Raw genomic sequence first — 21,663 nt, forward strand, 5'->3', positions numbered from 1 at the left:
GATATAACTTCACCTGTGTGCCATTTAGAGATACTACTAAGGTGTTTGATGTACAGTATAAGAATACATCCTAGGTCAGTACAAGTCTCTCTTCATAGTTTATATATGACAGATCTATATTAATGGTGTTACTGATTATAAGATATTTCATGTTTTTTGCTCATTTCTCATATATAGTTTGTTTCCTCACCTCACTTGGCTATTTTCCCTGGTGAAGTCTTGGGGCTTGTAGCATCATGCTTTTCCAACTAGGGTTGTAGCTAATAATAATACAGTAATAACAATGATAATAATAATAATAATAATTAATCTTTAGATGCTCCACTATATTAAGAAATGGGAAAAGTCAATAAAGCCCAAATCTTATGTCTGGACTAAATAAGTTGCCACGATGCACTGAAGCTGGTACAGTACTGTATTAGTTAATAAAACTAACAGCATTTGCCTCTATACTATTTCTTTAACAAGAAGAGTTGATTATGATAAATATTTTTTTGTCTTTTTCCTTTGGTGAAATTTTGACCTTCCTTTAGTGATTGTGCCATATATTTTTTATAAAGAATGCATTTTTTTTTCATTCACCATCTCTTAATCTTTTCCAGTCATTTACTGAATTTCTAAGCAGATCTAGTCCTTACTATGCTTAGAAGATTTTTATCACTACTGGTTTTTGTCACTATTTAGCATAGGTAAAATACTACATATTCTAAATTGTGGAGGAAGATGTGGAAAAGAAAATAGTGTTTCTTGTTGCAAGCCCTTGTTTGTACAATATTTTATACACTTCCCAATCCCAGTTATCAGTTCCACTGTAGGTCTTCCCATTTTAGTTGTTACTTCTACTTGTTGATATTTGTATATTCCTACGAGGATACAAACCTCCGAGTCATATAGATTACTCAGGCTTGTATAGCTAGGAACAATACACATTTTATTAAAAATTTGTAGTATTTATCTCCTGTTAACATTCGTATTCTTGATTTTCAGTGACCCTGTTATGAAGCAGTTCATATTACATTTGGATGATACATTAAAGCTGGGATCAAAGTTTGTGCTGGTGGATTTGGATGATTGTCATCTTTTTGTGCAGCAAGAAGTCTACACTAGTTTGAAAGTAGGATTTACTCTTAAAAATTGTTGACAATCTTTTATGTTACAGTACTGCGCAGTACCATAGACCCTACCTAATAGAAATCTTCTTGATGAAGTATTACTTAGTGTGTTTTTCCTTGTAGTGCAATATTGATTTGACTTGATTTGAAAGATAGACATCATTTTGATGCTTTGGATTATTTTCTTAATGATGTTAAATTCAATTAATGTCTGTTGAAAGTTACCAGCATTTTATTGAACAAAATAATTGATTATATACAGGACTCATTAGTTCCTACAAAAATAAAGTAAATTTGTTCCTATGGAAATACAAAGCATTATCCTTTAGTTGTAGTATGACTTCAGTGAAGCTACAGCGTCCGTTAAAATTTAACAAGATTAGTTATAATTGCTGGTGGGTGGTGAGACTAACACTTGACTTGGGCTGCAAGCAGAATGCACATGCTCTTGCTGCCTCTTCAAATTTTGGCTGTATTAATTTAATTTTCTTTCCAGAAGAAATGGATGTGTGCAAACATGTGGTTGTGTTTGGGGAAACCCGGTAAAAAAAAAGTGTTGCAGGTTCATGTTGAAGCTTGCCGTTGATCCCCATCATTCATGTGTTTTTTCGCAGGGGCAATACTTAGCAGTCATCCCCTTGTAATGAGTGCAGGTTGTGGCCTCCTCTGTAGTGGGTTGAGTTTGCCAAGAAGAAGGCTAAGGAGGAGTGTTGCTCAACCTGCTGTGTATCCCTTGGTTTCCTCTTCTAAGGCTGGGTCCACTGGAGGAATTCGTTGAAGGGGTAGGAGACTTCGGCTCGCCCAGTGTGATCCTAAGGGAAAGTGAAGGTTATACCCTTCCCCCATTTCCTTGAGGGTTGCCTGTGGCTGGATATACCGACAATGACCTGGACCTGTGGAAGTTGTGGCCTTCCTTGGACATTGCTGGTGCTCCTTTGGCTTGAAAGTGTTGCCTCCACCAGGATTTCTAAAGCATCTCTTGTTGGGCCGATCTCATCTGCTATGCTTGTGAAGGTGCTGGAGGGCAAGACACCTGATGATGTGGTCTCTGCTGATGTCAAAGAGACCCCTGAGGCCTCTTTTTCCAAGGGAGTGTTGTCGTTGATTCCCAAGACTTTGACCACAAAGAAAGCCGGTAAGTAGTAGTAGCTTATGTGTCACTCTCTTGGCTCTGATCTCAGTCCGGGTTGTACTTATTCTGAGAGGAAAGAACTGTCTCCTAAGGTACTTACTGAGGTCTTATCCATTGTGAGGAAGGATGAGTCTTGGGTTTTCAATACTAGTAATTCCTGACTTCAGTCGGGCTTAGACCTCTGAGCCTGAGTGTTTGTTTGTTGATATTCTTGCTCTCATTTGCGAGTACTGTACAATGAAGTTGTGTAGGCTACCGTGGCTCTGTGACAGGGGCGATTTACACTCATTTTGATATCCCTCAAGGATCAACGATCTCACTGGAGATGTTATGGTCAGGGCTTGCTTGTGTGGACTTAGAGAAAGTGATTTCTCAGATCTGTGGACCTGAGAATTCACTTTGATGTAGCCGATCAAGCAAGATCTTGCCTCCACTCTCTTGACAGAGGAGATTCTACATACCTTGGGTTGCGAGCCTGTCTCCTCCATCCATTATCATGCAGCTTCTGCATTGATGTCATGATTACTTGTAGAAAGACTCAATGTTTGGGACATAGTCTTTTCAGCCCGTAGGTTGGTTCATTTGGAATCCTCCTAGGGGACCGTCCGCTATGTCTTGCATTTTTTCTAATTACTCAAAATACACAATTCCTTTATATGTTTTAGACATATATAATACCTTTACCATATAAAAATTTCAAGTCATTTGATCAAAAACTTTTTGATTTATTAGCAAAAATCATGATTTAAAAAAAAATTAGGTACATTTTTCTCCACTAATATGACACCAATTTTAATGAAAATCATACCATCAAAACTTCTTTATAAATTGAATAATTCTGTTTGACAGATTTTTTATTTTCCTTTGTTTTTCTTAATGAATTTTTTCTTAATTTTCTTCGTCTAGACGTAAATAATCATGAAAAAGAGAAAAAAGGAAAATCAATATTTTGTTACACAAAATCGTGGGGTTTTTATTTCTCTTTTCAATGATATCTTTCTCTAAAATCAAACTATATATGAGAAAAATGTACCTAAGTGTGAGTAAGTATGTTTTTGAGTTAAGAGCTCCCAAAGATTTGCTATAAATTTTCACTTTTTTTTCTTAAAAAATTTAAGATAACATTGTTATGATAAACTTACCTTGTACTTTTATTGTTTATTCCTACATGAAGGTACCCTAAACGAGGTATTTAAACCCTAAGTTTACTAATCCACTTGGCTAGTAATCTTTTTCATGTTTCTTTCTTTTCTTGGTTCTTTTTTGTTGCTCTCTGCTTGCTTTTTGTTCTTTCTTTGACCTTGGGTAACATTGGCCTTGCTATAAAATTCACGAGGACATTGTGAAAACACAATGTACGTACGAACTGCAGGTAAACAAACACGTGCATTATAACTTCTATACGTCTTTGGAAACTCTGGCTGTTCTCCTCGTAGATACAGTAATTTGTATTTGTTCCAACACAAAATACTTACCGAGAACTACTTTCTTTGGAGTCACTTGTGATCTCTCTCTTTCGACCAAGGTTTTCGCGCCGTTACCCCCCTACTCCGTTCTCTACATAGGCCTACCCCCGCCGCCAAGGAATGCGCCCCGAGGGCAGGATTAGGGCAGGTCACTGCCTCTCTGGGTCATTCTCCTCATTAAGTTCCTTGGTCGTGAGCTGTTCACAGCTCACTCTCGTCTCTCTGAGCCCATTAAGTTACACTTTCTGTCTCAACCACCCCCCTCAGTCCTCAAACCAAAGGTCAAAAGTGATGTGATATAGTCAGGCAGGTGAGTGGCTCCTCCCCTGCCTCCTGCTAACTACAACTCCTACCTTGTTAAAGATTTAATTGCCATTCCAGCTTGGGTGAAAGACATTTTAGAACAGTTTTTAAGCATCTCACAACGATATTCTGGTCACCAAAACATGACCACCTGTGTAGGGCATGAAAACGGACTTACAACACCCACAAGACGACAACACTTCATTCTTAAACCAGATCCAATTTTTGCTGAAGAATATTATAAGCTTTTAATTCAAATGATTCAATCCTCCTGGCTAGTACAGTGGTAACGTGTTTGCCTAGCATTTCGCATGGCAAGAGATCGATCCCCGCCCAGGACCGTGAGTTTAAGCTGTTTACTGGGTAGGCTACTGCTGTGGTAGGGCACCACAGTGGGGGGTTAGGCTTGCCCGGCTGACGTTCTGGTGAGCATCTATTCTGATGGAACCGGAACTGAAACCAGTCACCTTTAACCTTTAAATAGTTCTGTTTCTTTAAAAAAAATATATTTCAAGCATTTACCAAGTGTGCCAAAACATACCTCATTGTAATCATTTACCTTTTTAGATGTAAATGTTTTCCTCTACCTTTCCACTCACAGGGAGTAGCTAACTATCAGATGTTTTGGTAAATGAATCAGTTAATTGCTGCCAGCTTTTCTGCCCAAACCATGACCATCAAAATACACTCCAGTTTAAAGGACTCGTGGTTGTATAATTAGGAAACATACAAATTAATGAAAAAATTTATTTTATTTATTGGAGATTGGCAAGACTTTTTTTTTTTTTCAGAATCTCATTGATGAACAGTATGAAAAGGTTTACTACAATCAGAAGAGCAGCTTAGACACTTAACCACAATGACTTCACGTGAATCAGGTATGTTAAATAAAGTTCTACTTTTATTTTGTAATTTTCAATATTAAACTTACCCGGTGATCATATAGCTGTCAGCTCTGCTGCCCGACAGAAAAACCTAAGGACGAAATACGCCAGCGATCGCTATACAGGTGGGGGTGTACATCAACAGCGCCATCTGTCGAGCAGGTACTCAAGTACTCCATGTCAACACAGAACCAATTTTCTCTCTGTCGTGCCACCGGCAAGACCTACTAAATACGCTGTTGTTTTCTGGATTGATTTTCACGTTATTTGGTGAAGTATTCATTTCTGGTTATTAGCTATCGCTGTGCAGAAGTTATCTTCAATACTTCCTTGCATTCTTTTATTGGATTTTGGATTATTTGTTGACGACTTGGATAGATTTTGAATTCCCCCCTTTGACTAATTCAAGATGTCTGACCCTTCTCAAGTCCCCAAGTACAGGAAGTGTAGCGCTAGGGACTGTTCAAGGCGTCTTCCGAAGGCCTCTATCGATCCGCACACCGTTTGTTCCAATTGTAGGGGTAAAGCCTGTCAATTGGAAGATCGATGTGAGGAATGCGTTGGGCTTTCGGAATTCGATTTTCAAGAATTCCTGAAATATGCACGTAGGCTAGAGAAGGATAGGATCAGGAGGAGTTCGTCTCGCTCAATTGATTTTTCCTCTCCCCATGCCCCACAACCTATTCCTTCCCCTGTAGTGGTTGCACCCGACCCCCCTGCTAGCTCTCATCAACCTTCGATGGCAGATATGATGCGTGCCATCCAGGCTCTAGGTGAGAGAGTCGAGTCATTGGCGAATGACCGCAATCAACTCATGGCTGACGTCAGGGAGTTGAAAGGTAAAAGTGCAGTGGGAAGTGAAGTGAGTGTTAGTGCAGTGAAAAGTGTCAGTGTTACGCATGAGAGTGCGTCTGTTCGTGCCTGTCGTCCTCCCAGTCCGGGACCTCTTGCAAGCTCCCAAGCCCAGGGGAGAAGCAATGTCGTACGACCAAAGGGTTCGACAGGCTTTAATCAGCGGACAGACGTTCCCTCCGTGGTTTCGGACGTATCTTGCCTAGATCGTCCCACCCACAAGAAGACGAGTGAGCCCGTTCATTCCTCGTCTGCGGAAGAGGTTTCACGCCAGAAACGATGGACCAAGGTCTCACGGCCTCTTAAACGCAAGGTCCCTTCCGAGCAAGTCCAACGGCCCAGGTGTAGCCACTGGGTCAGTTCGGACTCGCTGCAGTCCTCCGACGACTGCACACCTCCTAAGAGAGGCAAAGTGGTACCGCAACAGGCAGTAACTTCGTCTGTTGCCGCACCAGCTGTTGTAGACCCTAAGTGGTCTTTGCTGCAGTCTATGCAGACTCAGTTAGCTGCTGTTATGCAGGAGTATCGTGCGGAGAAGGTTGACGCTGCACCCGTTAGCCTACAACCTACCACGGTTGTGCGCCCAGCAGACGCTGAGGCTGCCTGCTCCCACACTCCAGCTGTGAGAGCTCCTCCACCCATGCGCAGTCGACCCTGCCAGACGCATGCTGACGTTCACAGACGCACGGAACCCTCCGTTGACGTTCGTGTGCTACCACAACAACAGGAGGGTGGAGTTAAGCTGCCGTGTTTTGACGCGGTGCGTCAGCCTCCGCAACCCACGGTGGTCTCCGCTATCCGTCCACAGTCGGGAGTAGACGCTTTGCGCACCCACTCAGCTATGGTTGTTGCCAGTTCTCAGACTGACCAACAGTGGCATGACGTTGGGTCCAGTGCAGCTACGCATGCACCCGTGCTGCCGGACTCAGCCGTCCAGCTTTTACCTACTCCGTTGCCTCTTCCTCCTCAACATTCAGACGATGGACTCTCTGATGATGACGAAGCTGCACATCTTGACGACCAACACTCGGACATCGACGAACCCAAGACCACGCCTCCCTCCTTAGACTTTAGGAAAGTGCTTGCGCTGTTCAAGGATTTATATCCGGATCAGTTTGTGTCTGCAGCACCACGCTCGCCTCCCTCTGAGTTCGCTTTAGGCATGCAGTCAGCAGCACCTGCCTTTACGAAGCTCGTACTCGCTCGCTCGTCCAAGAGAGCTTTAAGGGTACTGGGAGAGTGGTTGCAGTCCAAAAAGCAACTTGGGAAGACATCCTTCATGTTTCCCCCGGCCAAGCTTGCTTCCAGATCTAGCGTCTGGTATGCCACGGGAGAAGTTCTCGGCTTGGGAGTTTCTGCCTCTGCCCAGGGCAACTTCTCAAGTCTGGTAGACTCTCCCCGCAGGCTGGCTATGAGACGCTCCAAGATTTGCTGGACTCCTTCGGATATGGACCATCTTATGAAGGGAGTTTTCCGTGCATTCGAAGTCTTTAACTTCTTGGACTGGTGTTTGGGAGCGTTGAGCAGGAAGACCTCCCCTTCTGATAAGGAAACTTCCATGCTCATTATGTCCTGCATGGACAAAGCCATACGGGATGGTTCTAGTGAGCTTGCGGCTTCTTTCGTGTCCGGGGTCCTCAAGAAGCAGGATCACCTTTGCTCCTTCTTGTCAGCTGGAGTCACCCCATGTCAAAAGTCGGAGCTTATGTTTGCTCCGCTCTCGAAGTGTCTCTTCCCTGAAGAGTTGATCAAGGAGATTGCCGCCTCTTTGATCCAGAAAGACACTCATGACCTGGTGGCGTCATCCGCACGCAAAGCCACCCCTTTGCCCTCCGTGCCTAGACCCAGGATGGACACTCCAGCGTCAAGGTTCATTCCGCCCTTTCGTGGCAGAGCCTCCAGCAGAGGAGGTGCTCGTGCCGGAAGTCAACGTGGGAGCAAGAAGAAGGGTTCCAAGTCCTCTAGAGGCAGAGTCTGACTGCCACCTTCTTCAGACAGCAGTGGGAGCCAGGCTCAAGAACTACTGGCAGGCCTGGGAGAACAGGGGCGCAGACGCACAGTCTGTGAAGTTACTCAGGGAGGGGTACAGGATTCCATTCTTGCGCAAGCCCCCTCTAGCAACAACTCCCATCGACCTCTCTCCCAGGTACAGAGAGGAGGACAAGAGACTAGCTTTACAGCAAGAGGTGTCTCTCTTACTACAAAAGGGAGCGGTAGTCATAGTCCGGGACCATCAATCCCCGGGCTTCTACAACCGCCTCTTCTTAGTGGCGAAGAAGACAGGAGGGTGGAGACCGGTGCTAGACGTCAGTGCTCTGAATGTCTTTGTCACAAAGCAGACGTTCACCATGGAGACGACAAAGTCGGTTCTAGCATCGGTCAGGAAGGAAGACTGGATGGTCTCGTTAGACCTAAAGGACGCTTACTTTCACGTCCCCATCCACCCAGATTCCCAACCTTTTCTAAGGTTCGTTTTCGGGAAGGTTGTATACCAGTTCCAAGCCCTGTGCTTTGGCCTAAGCACGGCACCTCTAGTTTTTACCAAACTGATGAGGAATATTGCCAAATTCCTGCATTTAGCAAACATCAGAGCCTCCCTCTATTTGGACGACTGGCTTTTAAGAGCTGCGTCAAGTCGTCGCTGTCTGGAGAATCTACAGTGGACTCTGGATCTGACCAAGGAATTGGGTCTCCTGGTCAATATGGAAAAGTCCCAACTCGTCCCATCACAAACTATAGTATACCTAGGAATGGAGATTCAGAGTCAAGCTTTTCGGGCTTTTCCGTCGGCCCCCAGAATCAGTCAAGCCCAAGAATGCATCCAGTCCATGCTGAAGAAGGACCGATGTTCAGTCAGACAGTGGATGAGTCTGATAGGGACGCTTTCATCACTGGACCAGTTCATCGCGTTAGGGAGACTCCACCTCCGCCCCCTTCAATTTCACTTAGCTGCTCACTGGAGAAAGGACAAGACGCTAGAAGCGGTCTCGGTTCCTATTTCCGAGAAGATGAAGTCTTCACTGACTTGGTGGAAGAACAACATTCTCCTCAGGGAGGGTCTGCCACTGGCTGTTCAGACCCCCGACCACCTTCTCTTCTCGGACGCATCGGACACGGGCTGGGGTGCGACATTGGACGGTCGGGAATGCTCGGGCACGTGGAATGCGGATCAAAGAACGTTGCACATCAACTGCAAGGAGCTACTGGCAGTTCATCTGGCCTTGAGAAGCTTCAAGTCCCTCCTTCTAGGCAAGGTGGTGGAGGTGAACTCCGACAACACCACAGCCTTGGCGTACATCTCCAAGCAAGGAGGGACTCATTCGATGACGTTGTACGAGATCGCAAGGGACCTCCTCACCTGGTCAAGAGATCGAAACGTATCCCTAGTAACGAGGTTCATTCAAGGCGACATGAATGTCATGGCAGACCGCCTCAGCCGGAAGGGTCAAATCATCCCAACAGAGTGGATCCTTCACAAGAATGTTTGCAACAGACTATGGGCCTTATGGGGTCAGCCTACCATAGATCTGTTCGCAACCTCGATGACCAAGAGGCTCCCAATTTATTGCTCACCGATTCCGGACCCAGCAGCAGTTCACATAGATGCCTTTCTTCTGGATTGGTCCCATCTAGACCTTTATGCGTTCCCCCCGTTCAAGATTGTCAACAGAGTACTGCAGAAGTTCGCCTCTCACGAAGGGACAAGGTTGACGTTGGTTGCTCCCCTCTGGCCCGCGAGAGAATGGTTCACCGAGGTACTGCAATGGCTAGTAGACGTTCCCAGAACACTTCCTCTAAGAGTGGACCTTCTGCGTCAGCCGCATGTAAAGAAGGTACACCCAAGCCTCCACGCTCTTCGTCTGACTGCCTTCAGACTATCGAAAGACTCTCGAGAGCTAGAGGCTTTTCGAAGGAGGCAGCCAGAGCGATTGCTAGAGCAAGGAGGACATCCACTCTCAAAGTCTACCAGTCGAAGTGGGAAGTCTTCCGAAGCTGGTGCAAGTCGAAATCAGTATCCTCAACCAGTACCTCTGTAACTCAGATAGCTGACTTCCTTTTATACCTAAGGAAGGAAAGATCCCTTTCAGCTCCCACGATCAAAGGTTACAGAAGCATGTTGGCAGCAGTCTTCCGTCACAGAGGCTTAGATCTTTCCAACAACAAAGATCTACAGGACCTCCTTAAGTCTTTTGAGACCTCGAAGGAGCGTCGGTTGGCCACACCAGGTTGGAACTTAGACGTGGTACTAAGGTTCCTTATGTCAGCAAGGTTCGAACCACTTCAATCAGCCTCTTTTAAAGATCTCACTTTGAAGACTCTTTTCCTCGTCTGCTTAGCAACAGCTAAAAGAGTCAGTGAGATACACGCCTTCAGCAGGAACATTGGATTTACATCTGAAACGGCTACATGTTCCTTACAGCTTGGTTTTTTAGCCAAAAACGAACTTCCTTCTCGTCCTTGGCCCAAATCGTTCGATATTCCAAGCCTTGCTAATTTGGTTGGAAATGAACAAGAAAGAGTACTATGCCCTGTAAGAGCTCTTAAGTACTATTTGAGGCATACTAAACCATTACGTGGACAGTCAGAAGCTTTATGGTGCGCCATTAAGAAACCTTCTTTACCTATGTCGAAGAATGCAGTTTCTTATTATATCAAACTTTTGATTCGAGAAGCTCATTCCCATCTGAATGAGGAGGACCATGCTTTGCTGAAGGTAAGGACACATGAAGTTAGAGCTGTCGCAACTTCAGTGGCCTTCAAACAAAACAGATCTCTGCAGAGTGTAATGGATGCAACCTATTGGAGAAGCAAGTCAGTGTTCGCATCATTTTACCTTAAAGATTTCCAGTCTCTTTACGAGAACTGCTACACCCTGGGACCATTCGTAGCAGCGAGTGCAGTAGTGGGTGAGGGCTCAACCACTACATTCCCCTAATCCCATAACCTTTTTAATCTTTCTCTTGAAATGTTTTTTATTGTTGTTTTTGGGTTGTCCGGAAGGCTAAGAAGCCTTTCGCATCCTGGTTGATTTGGCGGGTGGTCAAATTCTTTCTTGAGAAGCGCCTAGATTAGAGGTTTTGATGAGGTCCTTTAGTATGGGTTGCAACCCTTCATACTTCAGCTCCTATGAGTCGCTCAGCATCCTATGAGGATCGCGAGGCTCAGTAAGGAAGACGTACTTAAAAAGGCAGAGTAATTGTTCAAGTCGACTTCCTTACCAGGTACTTATTAATTTTATGTTTGTTATTTTGAATAACTGCTAAAATGAAATACGAAATACTTAGCTCTTAATGTTAACATATATGCTGGTCTCTACCCACCCCCCTGGGTGTGAATCAGCTATATGATCACCGGGTAAGTTTAATATTGAAAAATGTTATTTTCATTAGTAAAATAAATTTTTGAATATACTTACCCGGTGATCATAAATTAAAGGACCCACCCTTCCTCCCCAATAGAGACCCAGTGGGCCGAGGAGAAAATTGGTTCTGTGTTGACATGGAGTACTTGAGTACCTGCTCGACAGATGGCGCTGTTGATGTACACCCCCACCTGTATAGCGATCGCTGGCGTATTTCGTCCTTAGGTTTTTCTGTCGGGGAGCAGAGCTGACAGCTATATGATCACCGGGTAAGTATATTCAAAAATTTATTTTACTAATGAAAATAACATATTTTAACTTTAAACTTAATGTTAATTTCGATGTCAGTTTTTAAAAACAGCCAAACTCATCTGGATCTTTTTTAGTAATAGAAACATCAAGAACATTTGTAAATACAATATGGGAAACTTTATGAGAGGCAGATAAACTTCTTACAGTTAGTACACTTATCTGATCTCAGACAGGTTCAAATTGAGATCTGATCAGGCATTTTTATTCACCTTAACCAGGTATTGAAGCATAGGACAAGCTTGGCATCTATAAAAGACAAAAACTGAAATTTTGTAAAACTCGTATTTCAATCGTGAATATCAAATATATCGGACTGAATGATGCATGATTTTTTTATGAATCTTTCCTGTTTATGAATTAATCTGTATTATGCTGTTTGAATCTTCATTTTTTTTTAATTCATTCATGCATTTTATATTTAGGCCGCATCAAAGATGTCCAACAAAGGCGCGTCTTGGATGAGGCTGTAAGACGAAGGAGGGTGAGAAAAGCCCTCGAGGCTTTGGAGCAAGATAATTTTCACGATGATCCACATGCTAACTTAGTTATGAGTAAAAAGGCACCAAGATTTGATGAGTCTTTAGATGGAAGCAAGAATAAAGACCGTAAGAGGAGGACCAGAAACTCAGAGCATTTTAAGCAAAGGTAAACTACTGTATGTGCTTTTGTATTGTATGGTTAAAAAATTTTGATCAAAGAATATAAGTATTTTTGTGTCTTTAATAGAAAATTATAAATGTTATTTTCAAGTTTGTCTGTACAGTAGTGTAATTTAAATTTTTTTGTGTAATTATTACTGGGTATTGACATGGTTGTAATGAGGAACATTCAACTTACCCGATACCTCCAGATATTCTTCAGATGCACGAAAGCTAATGTTCAGTAACACATTATTACTTCACTTTATAAACTAAGCTTCTACAGTAATTTGATCAAGATCCTCATGCATGTGTTTTATATTAGCACTCTTTAATACCTAAGCCTGTCTGTCGTAACAGATGCACTGTAGTATGCTGTGTTTTTATGTGGTACTGCTCCCCCTACCATTGGTCTCCATTGGTTTGTCATGCCAGGCCAATATTAGTCTTGCATACTTTGTCACAAGTTGAACACATCAGATGAAGACCAGGGCCACAGGAGCTGTGTGTGTTTGGATGTTGCTGCTGCATTTTTAGGCTGAGATTCACTATGGGAGCCTGCCCTGTGGCCCTGACCACATTGTTAGAACTGTGCTGTATTCCAGGTAGAAATTGACATTTCCTTAAGGATAACTTAGCTTGGTTATTTTACCTCTTCTTGGGGTTGGCAAGTTTTTGGTGACTATTTATACTTTTGTATGTTTTGGGGTTAAAGTGTTGTGTGGTCTCTAAAAATAGTAAATCCATTATGACTTAAATACCAAAGACATTGTCTCCCCTGCTCCAGTGCTAGTGTATTATCCTGCAAGGCACGGACTCTGTGTTTATAAGGGAGACCTTGCTAGTTCAGGCTTATTTGAACTTTCCACAGTACCTCAGTAGCTGAACGTTATCTGCTTTGAATGTCAGCCAAAAAAGAGCCATTGGTCCAGTTGTCGCTAGCTTACCTATTTTGTAAATTTCTTTTGTTAAATCACCTGATACACTATTTACCAAGATTTCGACCATCTGTTGACTAAAGGAGTTTAGAGCTTTCCTTATCTATCCTCATTATGTAACAAAATTATTTGTTACACTAATTTTTCATGTTATACAAATGTAGAAAAAATTGAAACTAGGGGTTGAAGATTCACTGCAATGATAGATAGATGTGAGAGGCAAAAGAGCGTGCTAGAAACAGAAATGAATGGCGAGTGGCTGTGACGCAGTTGGGATAGGCCCTTGTACTTCCTCCGGTCACCTTGGTGACAGCTGAGGTAGCAGCAGTTGGGGATTCACAGTATGAGGCTTCATTTGTTGTGGATAACGGGGAGGGTGGGCTCTGGCACCTTAGCAGTGCCGACGAAATACGGCTGAATCCCTCGTCTGGCTGGGAGGAGCAAAGAGAAGAAAAGTCCCCCTTTTTTTTATTCTTTTTGTTATGTCGGCTACCCTCCACAATTGGAGGAAGTGCAATGGTAGATAGAATAGTTTGCCTCATTAGTCACGCTGTAGATGTTGACGATCTCCCATAGGAAGAAATTATTATTAATTACCTGCTGCTTCCTCCGATGCCTTAGATGACCGCGGAGGTAGCAGCAGTAGGGGATTCAGCATTATGAAGCTTCATCTGTGGTGGATAATGTGGGAGGGTGGGCTGTGGCACCCTAGTAGTACCAACTGAACTCGGTTGAGTCCCTTGTTAGGCTGGGAGGAGCGTAGAGAGTAGAGGTCCCCTTTTTTGTTTTTGTTTCATTTGTTGATGTCAGCTACCCCCCAAAATTGGGGGAAGTGCCTTGGTATATGTATGTATGTATGTACTTGCAAGTATGTTAGCCAAGGCAGCAGCCACGTGTTGAGATCTACCACTAGAGATTTATTGGGTCCTTTGACTGGCCAGATAGTAGCACATTGGATCCCTCTCTTATTACAGCTCATTTTTCCTTTGCCTATACCAAATAGTCTGATCTATTCTTTACACAGTCTCCTCTTTCCTCATACACCTGATAACACTATGATAACCAAAGACATTATTCAATGGGTCAACTACTGCACTGTAATTGTTCAGTGGCTACTTTCCAGTTGGTAAGGGTAGAAGAGATTCTTGTGCTATGGTAGGCAGCTCTTCTAGGACACTATAAGGTCAAACCATTGTTCTCTAGTCTTGGCTAGTGCCATAGCCTCTGAACCATGGTCTTCCACTTTCTTGGAGTAGATTTCTCTTGCTCTAGATTACTCTCAGGCATATGATTCTATATATCCTTTCTTCACTGGGCTATTCTTGTTGGAGCCCTTGGGCTTATAGCATCCTGCTTTTCTAAATATAGTTGTAGCTTAGCTAGTAATAGTAAAAATAATAATAATGGTGTGTGCTTTATCTTATTTTGGGACTGTCTTGTAATGACCTATGGTTTTATAGTGGCGACAGTTTAAAGGTTTGTGTAAAATTACTTCTAAAAGCTTATTTGTTCCGACACAGACACTTACCTCGAAACACTTTCATAGGAGTCACTGGTGGCTCCTCTCTAACGACCAGAGTTTTGCGTAGTTTACCCTACTATATCCAACGTGACCCGTTAGTGGAAGAGAACGTGACCTGGGGCAATGCCCGAGGTCAGCCATGTGGCGACGATCTCTACCTAGTCAGTATGTTTTCTGGTCGCGTTGTGTTCACACACACCGCTCCTCATTCTCTGTGCGACCCCCTTTGTGCTCGTTACTATGTGGTTACTACATGGTCTCGATTCCTTCACGAGTGATTAGTGCCTTATTTGTGTTCTTTTAGGATCGTTCCTTTGTGCTTTTATTGGCGTTTTAGTGCTTTGCCTTGCTTTATGCTTGGGTCTAGCGATCTCAGTGTGTGCTTTGGAGTACGATCTCCGTTGTCCTGGGCCTAGAGCCGGGTATTTGTGTTGGGCTTTCTTATCAAAGCCTGTTCGCCGTCAGACTCGTGTCCCGGATGTGCCGGTTGGCGCGAGGTCCGATGGGTGAAATGCGGCACGATGAAGACGGATTCGAAGAGGTCTCCTAGGGAAACTAGCATGTCTTCCCCTGCGACGTCGGCAGGAGAGGGGGCAGGTAGAGTGCATTCTTCTCCCCTACCCAGAGTAGGGGACGAGGTAAGTCCTTGAAGTGTAAGAAGTTGGTGCCTCCTTCCCAAGGGAGAGATGTTGTGGGGGGAATCTTCTTTGTTCAGGGCAGATCAGGCGCCTACAAGTGAGTGTGTGGGGGTCCGAGGGACACGTCTCTCTCGTAGGGACCGCGTCTCGGCGGAGGACCCCATGTGGCCTAATAATGTTCCTTTTTTTTCTTATCACCAGATTCATGGGTAGAGGCCTCAGGTGCTTCAGCTGCGGAGGGATCCGCTGGCGTGGGATGTACCAAGGATGCCGTTGAGGTCCCCACTGGACATGGAGGAGGTCCTATGCTAGTCCTTCACCCTGGATTCGCATCGGGGCTCGATCCTTCGGGCCCTTCAAGCGAGGAACGTCGGAGACGACACAGGAGGAAGAGAGATCAGTCTGTGTGGAGGAACTCCCCTTGCGGTCTCCCACAGGATCTCGGGACGGGAAGTCCCCGTTCCCCTCCATACAAGCCAAGAGCCCCGACAGAGAGTCAGCCGATGGGCGGAGGACCTCGTCTTGTAGGCCTAAGTCCCTTCCTAGAGCCACTCCATCCGCTCAGTGGAGGGAGCCGTCTTCTAGGATGGGTAGCCTAGACGGGTCTCCCCATCGAGATGATAGACAGGGACGGGCACCCCCGTCGATCTGTTTCACGGAGGAGCCCGTCCCGGTTCGCGAGAAGAATGGGGTTCAGTCTGTGTGGAGGAACTCCCCTTGCGGTCTCCCACAGGATCTCGGGACGGGAAGTCCCCGTTCCCCTCCATACAAGCCAAGAACTCCGCCAGAGAGTCAGCCGATGGGCGGAGGACCTCGTCTTGTAGGCCTAAGTCCCTTCCTAGAACCACTCCATCCGCTCGGTGGAGGGAGCCGTCTTCTAGGATGGGCAGCCTAGACGGGTCTCCCCATCGAGATGATAGACGGGGACGGGCACCCCCGTCGATCTATTTCACGGAGGAGCCCGTCCCGTCGTCCAGGGCCTCGAGGATAATGGGTCTCGTTCCCAGACAACAAGCTGAGGGACCTAACTAGGACCTCAGGCTTGATACCTAAGAGAGCAGGAGACAGTCCTCCTAAAAGGGCCTCCAAGAGCCTCGCCAGGGAGACAGCCACGTATACTTTCTTAAAATTCTCAAGCAGGTATACAAAAAAAAAAAAAAAAAAAAAAAAAAAAAAAATCCCGCCCTTGAATATGGACTCTTCAAATACTGACTCCCCATCCCCTGGATTTGCTGACTCCTCCCCCTTCTCCCCGGCATTGTTAACGACTTCTGCTATTGTAATTAAGGAAAATTCTGTTGACGACCTTCGAACTAAAAAGGACCACTCTATTGATGTTAAAAAATCTAGCAGTTTGGGTAACACAAGGAAACTATGATTCCTTCTTGTTTCCAAAATTCCATTAGAGACAAATTATGATGATATATATAGAGCATTTGAGTGCTATGTATTGATAAAGGAAATAAGGATGAGACTCGGAGATGAAAAATGGAATTCTTGGATATCTTTTGATGGTCATAATGAAGCGTTTAATGCCATTAATAATATTAGTTGTATCGAAATTAACGAATTGAACATCATGGGAGCTCTTTGTGATCAGGTCCCGAAGGAATTGGATGTGTACAAACCTGCTGATTGGTTTTGAAAAAGACACAAAGGTACCCATGCGTTCACAGAGAAAACCCGAACCACCAATGTGGCTTGCAGCTGAACATAAATGGATAATAGGGAATTATTTTAAATTATGTAAGTTTATTCAGAAAAAGAAAAAAGTAAGAACCATTGCACCTGGAGATATATCTCCTTCCGCTCAGTGGAGGGAGCCGTCTCCTAGGATGGGCAGCCTCGACAGGTCTCCCCATCGAGATGATAGTCGGGGACGGGGGGGCCTCCGTCGAACTATTTCACGGAAGATCCCGTCCCGTCGTCCAGGACCTCGAGGAGGTAGGAAACGTCGGCCTAAGGGGGTAGAATGAGCCGAGGGTCCCGTCAAGGTCCCCGTCGAATAGGTGTAAGACCGCTAAATAGACGACTATACCCGACTCCCTCCTCTGCGGCAGTGCCCATCCTCAGTCCACAACCTAGGGCGGAGGCGCCCTTCGCCATAGCTCTTCAACCCCGGACGGAGTACCTGGTCTACAGCAATGAGGGCATGCCAACGGGGGACTCCGCTTACAGGGTGGAGGTCCTTGTCGCCACGGCAAGACCCATCCTAGTGGAGGACTCCCCCTTTAGGACGGAGAGAAGGAGTCCTAGTAGGGGTAGGACAAGGTGCCCCGGAAGACCGGCTAGATCTCAGTTGACCCAAACCAACAGAATGACTTACATTGGGAATAACCCTGAATTTGTCACAGGTCAAGGCCTTTTCCACCCATAGAGAGGCTAGTTCCACATGGGAGACAGATCCTAAGGAGGGTTCAATGGAACTTAAAGGAGAGTTGGAACCAGAGAAGTTCCCCAGACAAGTGGTGCCAGTCCGGCAAGGAACCAGACAAGCCGTAGAATGGTGGCAGGATCGGTCACGCACTCTAAAAGGAATGCCCCTGTCCTCCCAACCTCCAGAATCCGCCAGTTTACGGACGGGTAGAAAGAAGGAGGGGGAACGCACCTCCGGGGGAAAAGACAGCGAATGGGACTTGGACAGAAAGGGAGAAGTCCCTACAAAGCAATGTCCTAGAGATGAGAGCGGTCCAGGGAACCTGCAAATATTTCACGGAAGACTTGGAAGGGAATTCAGTGGCCCTGAAGTCGGACAATGCAACCTTGGTTGCATACGTTAAGAAGATACGAAGGGCCCGGGACCATGACTCTCCCCAGCGCAGGACGGAAGAAGTGGTTGGTGAGACGACGTCGGCGATGGAGGACTCCGCGTATAGGAGGGTATTCGACTTGATTAAAGGCTACATAGCCTGGTGGAACCTGTCCTACAGGAGTTGGAGACGGGGACCTCCGGCTTGAACAAGTTCTAGCCTACACCACCCAGAAGGAGTCCTCACTTTCCCTTCCTGAGGCCAGGAACGTGGGAATTGGAAGAACCCACATAGACAGAGTTATAACCCGCAATAGCAATTCCAGCACAGGCTATAGAGCGGCGAAACTCCTGCAGGGAATCAAGGCTCAAAGTAATTACCACACGAGGGAAAGTAGACCAAACGGGACTTACAAGACAGGGGAAACCCTGGACATCCTTTGCCAGGGCTTCTCAGACGGAAGGGCGACATCAGCAGCCACCTTCTTCTCCCAGTTCGAGTCTGCTCTTTCAGGGGGAGGGGTGAGATCAAAATAGTTGTGCAGACTGGCCCTTCAGATCCTGGATTGGGAAGGAAAAGAGGAAATCAACCCTACAGAAAACTTCATTCTGGGGAAGAAGAACGTCCTAGCAGGCGGCCTCAGCAGAACAGGACAAATAGTTGCATCGGAGTGCTCCCTGCATCCACAAGTAGCAAGCGACATCATTCAGATGTGGGGGTCCCCGGTTATGGATCGGTTTGCAACAAGGGGGACGAACAACTCTCCGTATTCTGTTCACCTGTCCCAGACCCGAAGGCGGCATTGGAGGACGTGTCTCAACTCAGATGGGACGATCTAGACGTGTACGCCTCTCCCCCCCTTCCCCCTTAAGTCGAGTCCTCAACATGGGGGCAGCAACCAACCTTACAATGACTTTGGTAGCCCCTTTGTTGGTCGGAGAGAGAGTGGTTCGCAGACCTAATGAGTCTCGCCGCTCTCCCTCCCTGGACTCTTCCCAACATACCAGATCTATGGAGACGACCACATTTTCAGGGGTTTCACGAAACCCACAAGCCCTTCGTCTTCTCGCCTGGAGGTTATCCAGTTCCTCCTGAAAAGACAAAGGTACTCAAGAAAGACAGATAGGAGGATGCCCCTTTACCTGAGGAAATCCTCTACGGCCATCTACCAATCCAAGTGGACGATGTGCGTCAAGTGGACAAGGACAAGAAGATAGAACCATTAAAAGTATCCATGCCATTATAGAGGATTTCCTGGTCCATCTCAGGGATAAGTTGGCCATGACGGTCCTAGCGATTAAGGGACTTCGAACTGCCCTTGGTAAAGTTTTTCTCCTGAGAGGCATAGTTCTCGGTTCTTCAAGACAGGTGTCCATGCTCATCAAGACTTTCGAGCAATCAGGCCCCTTCTGCCCCGAGAATCCCGAATTGGGACCTGGCAAGGGTTCTGGATATGCTCCGAAAACCACCTTTCGAACCCTTAAGAGACATTGTAGGCAGGAATCTCTCATTCATAGTGCTCTCCTTGTTAGCGTTAGCCTCAGCTAAGTGGGTGAGCGAGCTACAAGGATTTTCGTATGAGGAGGAGTTTTCTAGAGGATGGAAGAAGAGACCCCTTAAGTTAGTCTCCTCCTTTGTCGCCAAGACACAGGATCCGTCAGTTTGGGTTCCGAGGCGTGAGAGCTTTTCGATCCCAGCAATCCCAAATGAGGTAAACCTGGAAGGTTTGAAATTGTGCCTCGTCAGGGTGATTAGGAAGTGTCTTAAAAGAACGGCGAAGCCCCGTCCGTCTAGGCCTATCAAGAACCTCGTCGTTTCCTGGGGTCAAACGAAAAAGAACATCAAGAATACAGTTTCCATTTGGGTCAGACAAGGAATTAGGCAAGCTCCCTCAAATGAGGGGTTTTCAGTGCCAAGAGAACCAAGGGCTCATGATGTTAGGGTTCTAGGCACCGTCCTTTCATCTGAAAAGAACATGTCGGTGGCTCAGGATCTTCGAGCAGGGACTTGGTCTAACCGGTCGACATTTCACTGATCATTATCTCAAGGACGGTACGAGGAACTCCCAGGATGGGCTTTTGGTCTGGCCAGTCATCTCAGCCTTCCATTCGGATTGACGAATTAAGACCCGACCTCGATAGGGAACCACAAATGTTCTAGACACGGGGAGGCTTATTTTTCGTTGTCGCCTTTTCCCCCTTTTTCTCGTACTATCAGTTGTCCTCAGAGCTATCGCTCATTAGACAAGCCTCAAGAATCGCCATTATGGAACAAGAACAAGGAAGAAAATTGCAGAAGGGTAAGTGTTACCACACTTAATGAGTATTTTGTGTAGTTTATCCTACTGTCCATTGGGGTCTTGGGCTACGGGCACTCCCTCCTCCTAAGGTGTAAGTCTCCTATGAAAGTGTTTCGAGGTAAGTGTCTGTGTCGGAACAAATCACAAATTTTAAGTAATTTGTATTTTTCCTAACATACTTACCGAGAAACACTTTCCAGGTATGGCCCCCCCAACCGTCCCCGCAGTGCCTTACAGTCCTAGAGTATTGTTCCTTACATAAAACATACTGACTAGGTAGAGATCGTCGCCACATGGCTGACCTCGGGCATTGCCCCAGGTCACGTTCTCTTCCACTAACGGGTCACGTTGGATATAGTAGGGTAAACTACGCAAAACTCTGGTCGTTAGAGAGGAGCCACCAGTGACTCCTATGAAAGTGTTTCTCGGTAAGTATGTTAGGAAAAATACAAATTACTTAAAATTTGTGATGTTTTTCTTATTACTCTCTTATTATGTAATTACATATAGTAATTATATAGTTTATGAAGGCTGTGTTTAGTGAAACATAACACATCTGTTAATAAAGATGGGTTCAAGTTAATGACAGTTGTTATTCACCAGTAGTAGTCCAGTTCAACACAATTGTAATTCATATCTTCTCCAGTAAGTAGTTATATGTTATAGTTTTCAGAATATTAATCTTTATTTTGTAGATTTCGTAAGAACTTCCCAATCCTGTTGGAGGAGGAACAGGCTATTTGTCCTGAGGGGCCAAACTACCTAACAGTGCAAGCTCCACCATCGAAACGACCAGAGCGTCACTTATGTGCTGTGTGTGGCTTCCTAGCACCTTACACATGTATAGCTTGTGGCTCACGTTATTGCTCTATCAAGTGCCTAAACACTCATCAAGATACAAGGTGCCTAAAGTGGACAGCATAATATTTTTTTTTTCTTTGCCACTATATCTTTACTCCTATGGCTTTGAACAGTAAAATGGATTACAGGTAAGCTTAATTTTTCAAAAATTGAATTTTGTAACCTTCATGGAATTTTTATGAAAATGGGATGTAATAAAAGATTTATACAATTTTGGATTTCATTTGATAAGGAGTGATAAAAAAATTTGTAAAGAATTATTGCTTATCCAGATCACTATTGAACTTGTCTCAGAAATGGTCCCCCTAAAAATACTTCTTAATAGAAGGGCATATATTTGTTATACCAGGTTTTTCTACGTGTATACAGACCTTTTGTTCTTTAGAATGGGGAATGTCTTTGGAGCTGGACTGCCTATTGAAATTGTTAAGGACAGATGGTCAGCGTGGGTGAGTAAAACCCCCAAACTCTGCTGTTAAAGAATCTTCACTTTGTCTTTAACTGCAACAAGTACAGACTTTTATATTCTATCCAAGTTTGTTTAATCTTTTTTCATACTTTTTAGTTTGAATGGTTTATTTTTGCTTTGTGTTA

The 21,663-nt window shown here is 45.0% G+C and overlaps 1 protein-coding gene across 1 annotated transcript; it reads left to right on the top strand.

Moving 5' to 3' along the window:
* Positions 1 to 987: 987 nt before the first annotated feature.
* LOC137654467 (zinc finger HIT domain-containing protein 1-like) lies at positions 988 to 21,280 on the top strand. The gene is made up of 4 exons (XM_068388124.1): positions 988 to 1,114; positions 4,805 to 4,891; positions 11,846 to 12,068; positions 20,904 to 21,280. The coding sequence occupies exons 2-4, from the start codon at positions 4,873 to 4,875 to the stop codon at positions 21,130 to 21,132; spliced, it is 471 nt and encodes a 156-aa protein (XP_068244225.1). The 5' UTR covers positions 988 to 1,114; positions 4,805 to 4,872; the 3' UTR covers positions 21,133 to 21,280.
* The last annotated feature ends 383 nt before the right edge of the window (positions 21,281 to 21,663 follow it).

The sequence above is a fragment of the Palaemon carinicauda genome, chromosome 15, assembly GCF_036898095.1.
Source record: "Palaemon carinicauda isolate YSFRI2023 chromosome 15, ASM3689809v2, whole genome shotgun sequence".
NCBI classification, from domain to species: Eukaryota; Metazoa; Arthropoda; class Malacostraca; order Decapoda; family Palaemonidae; genus Palaemon; species Palaemon carinicauda.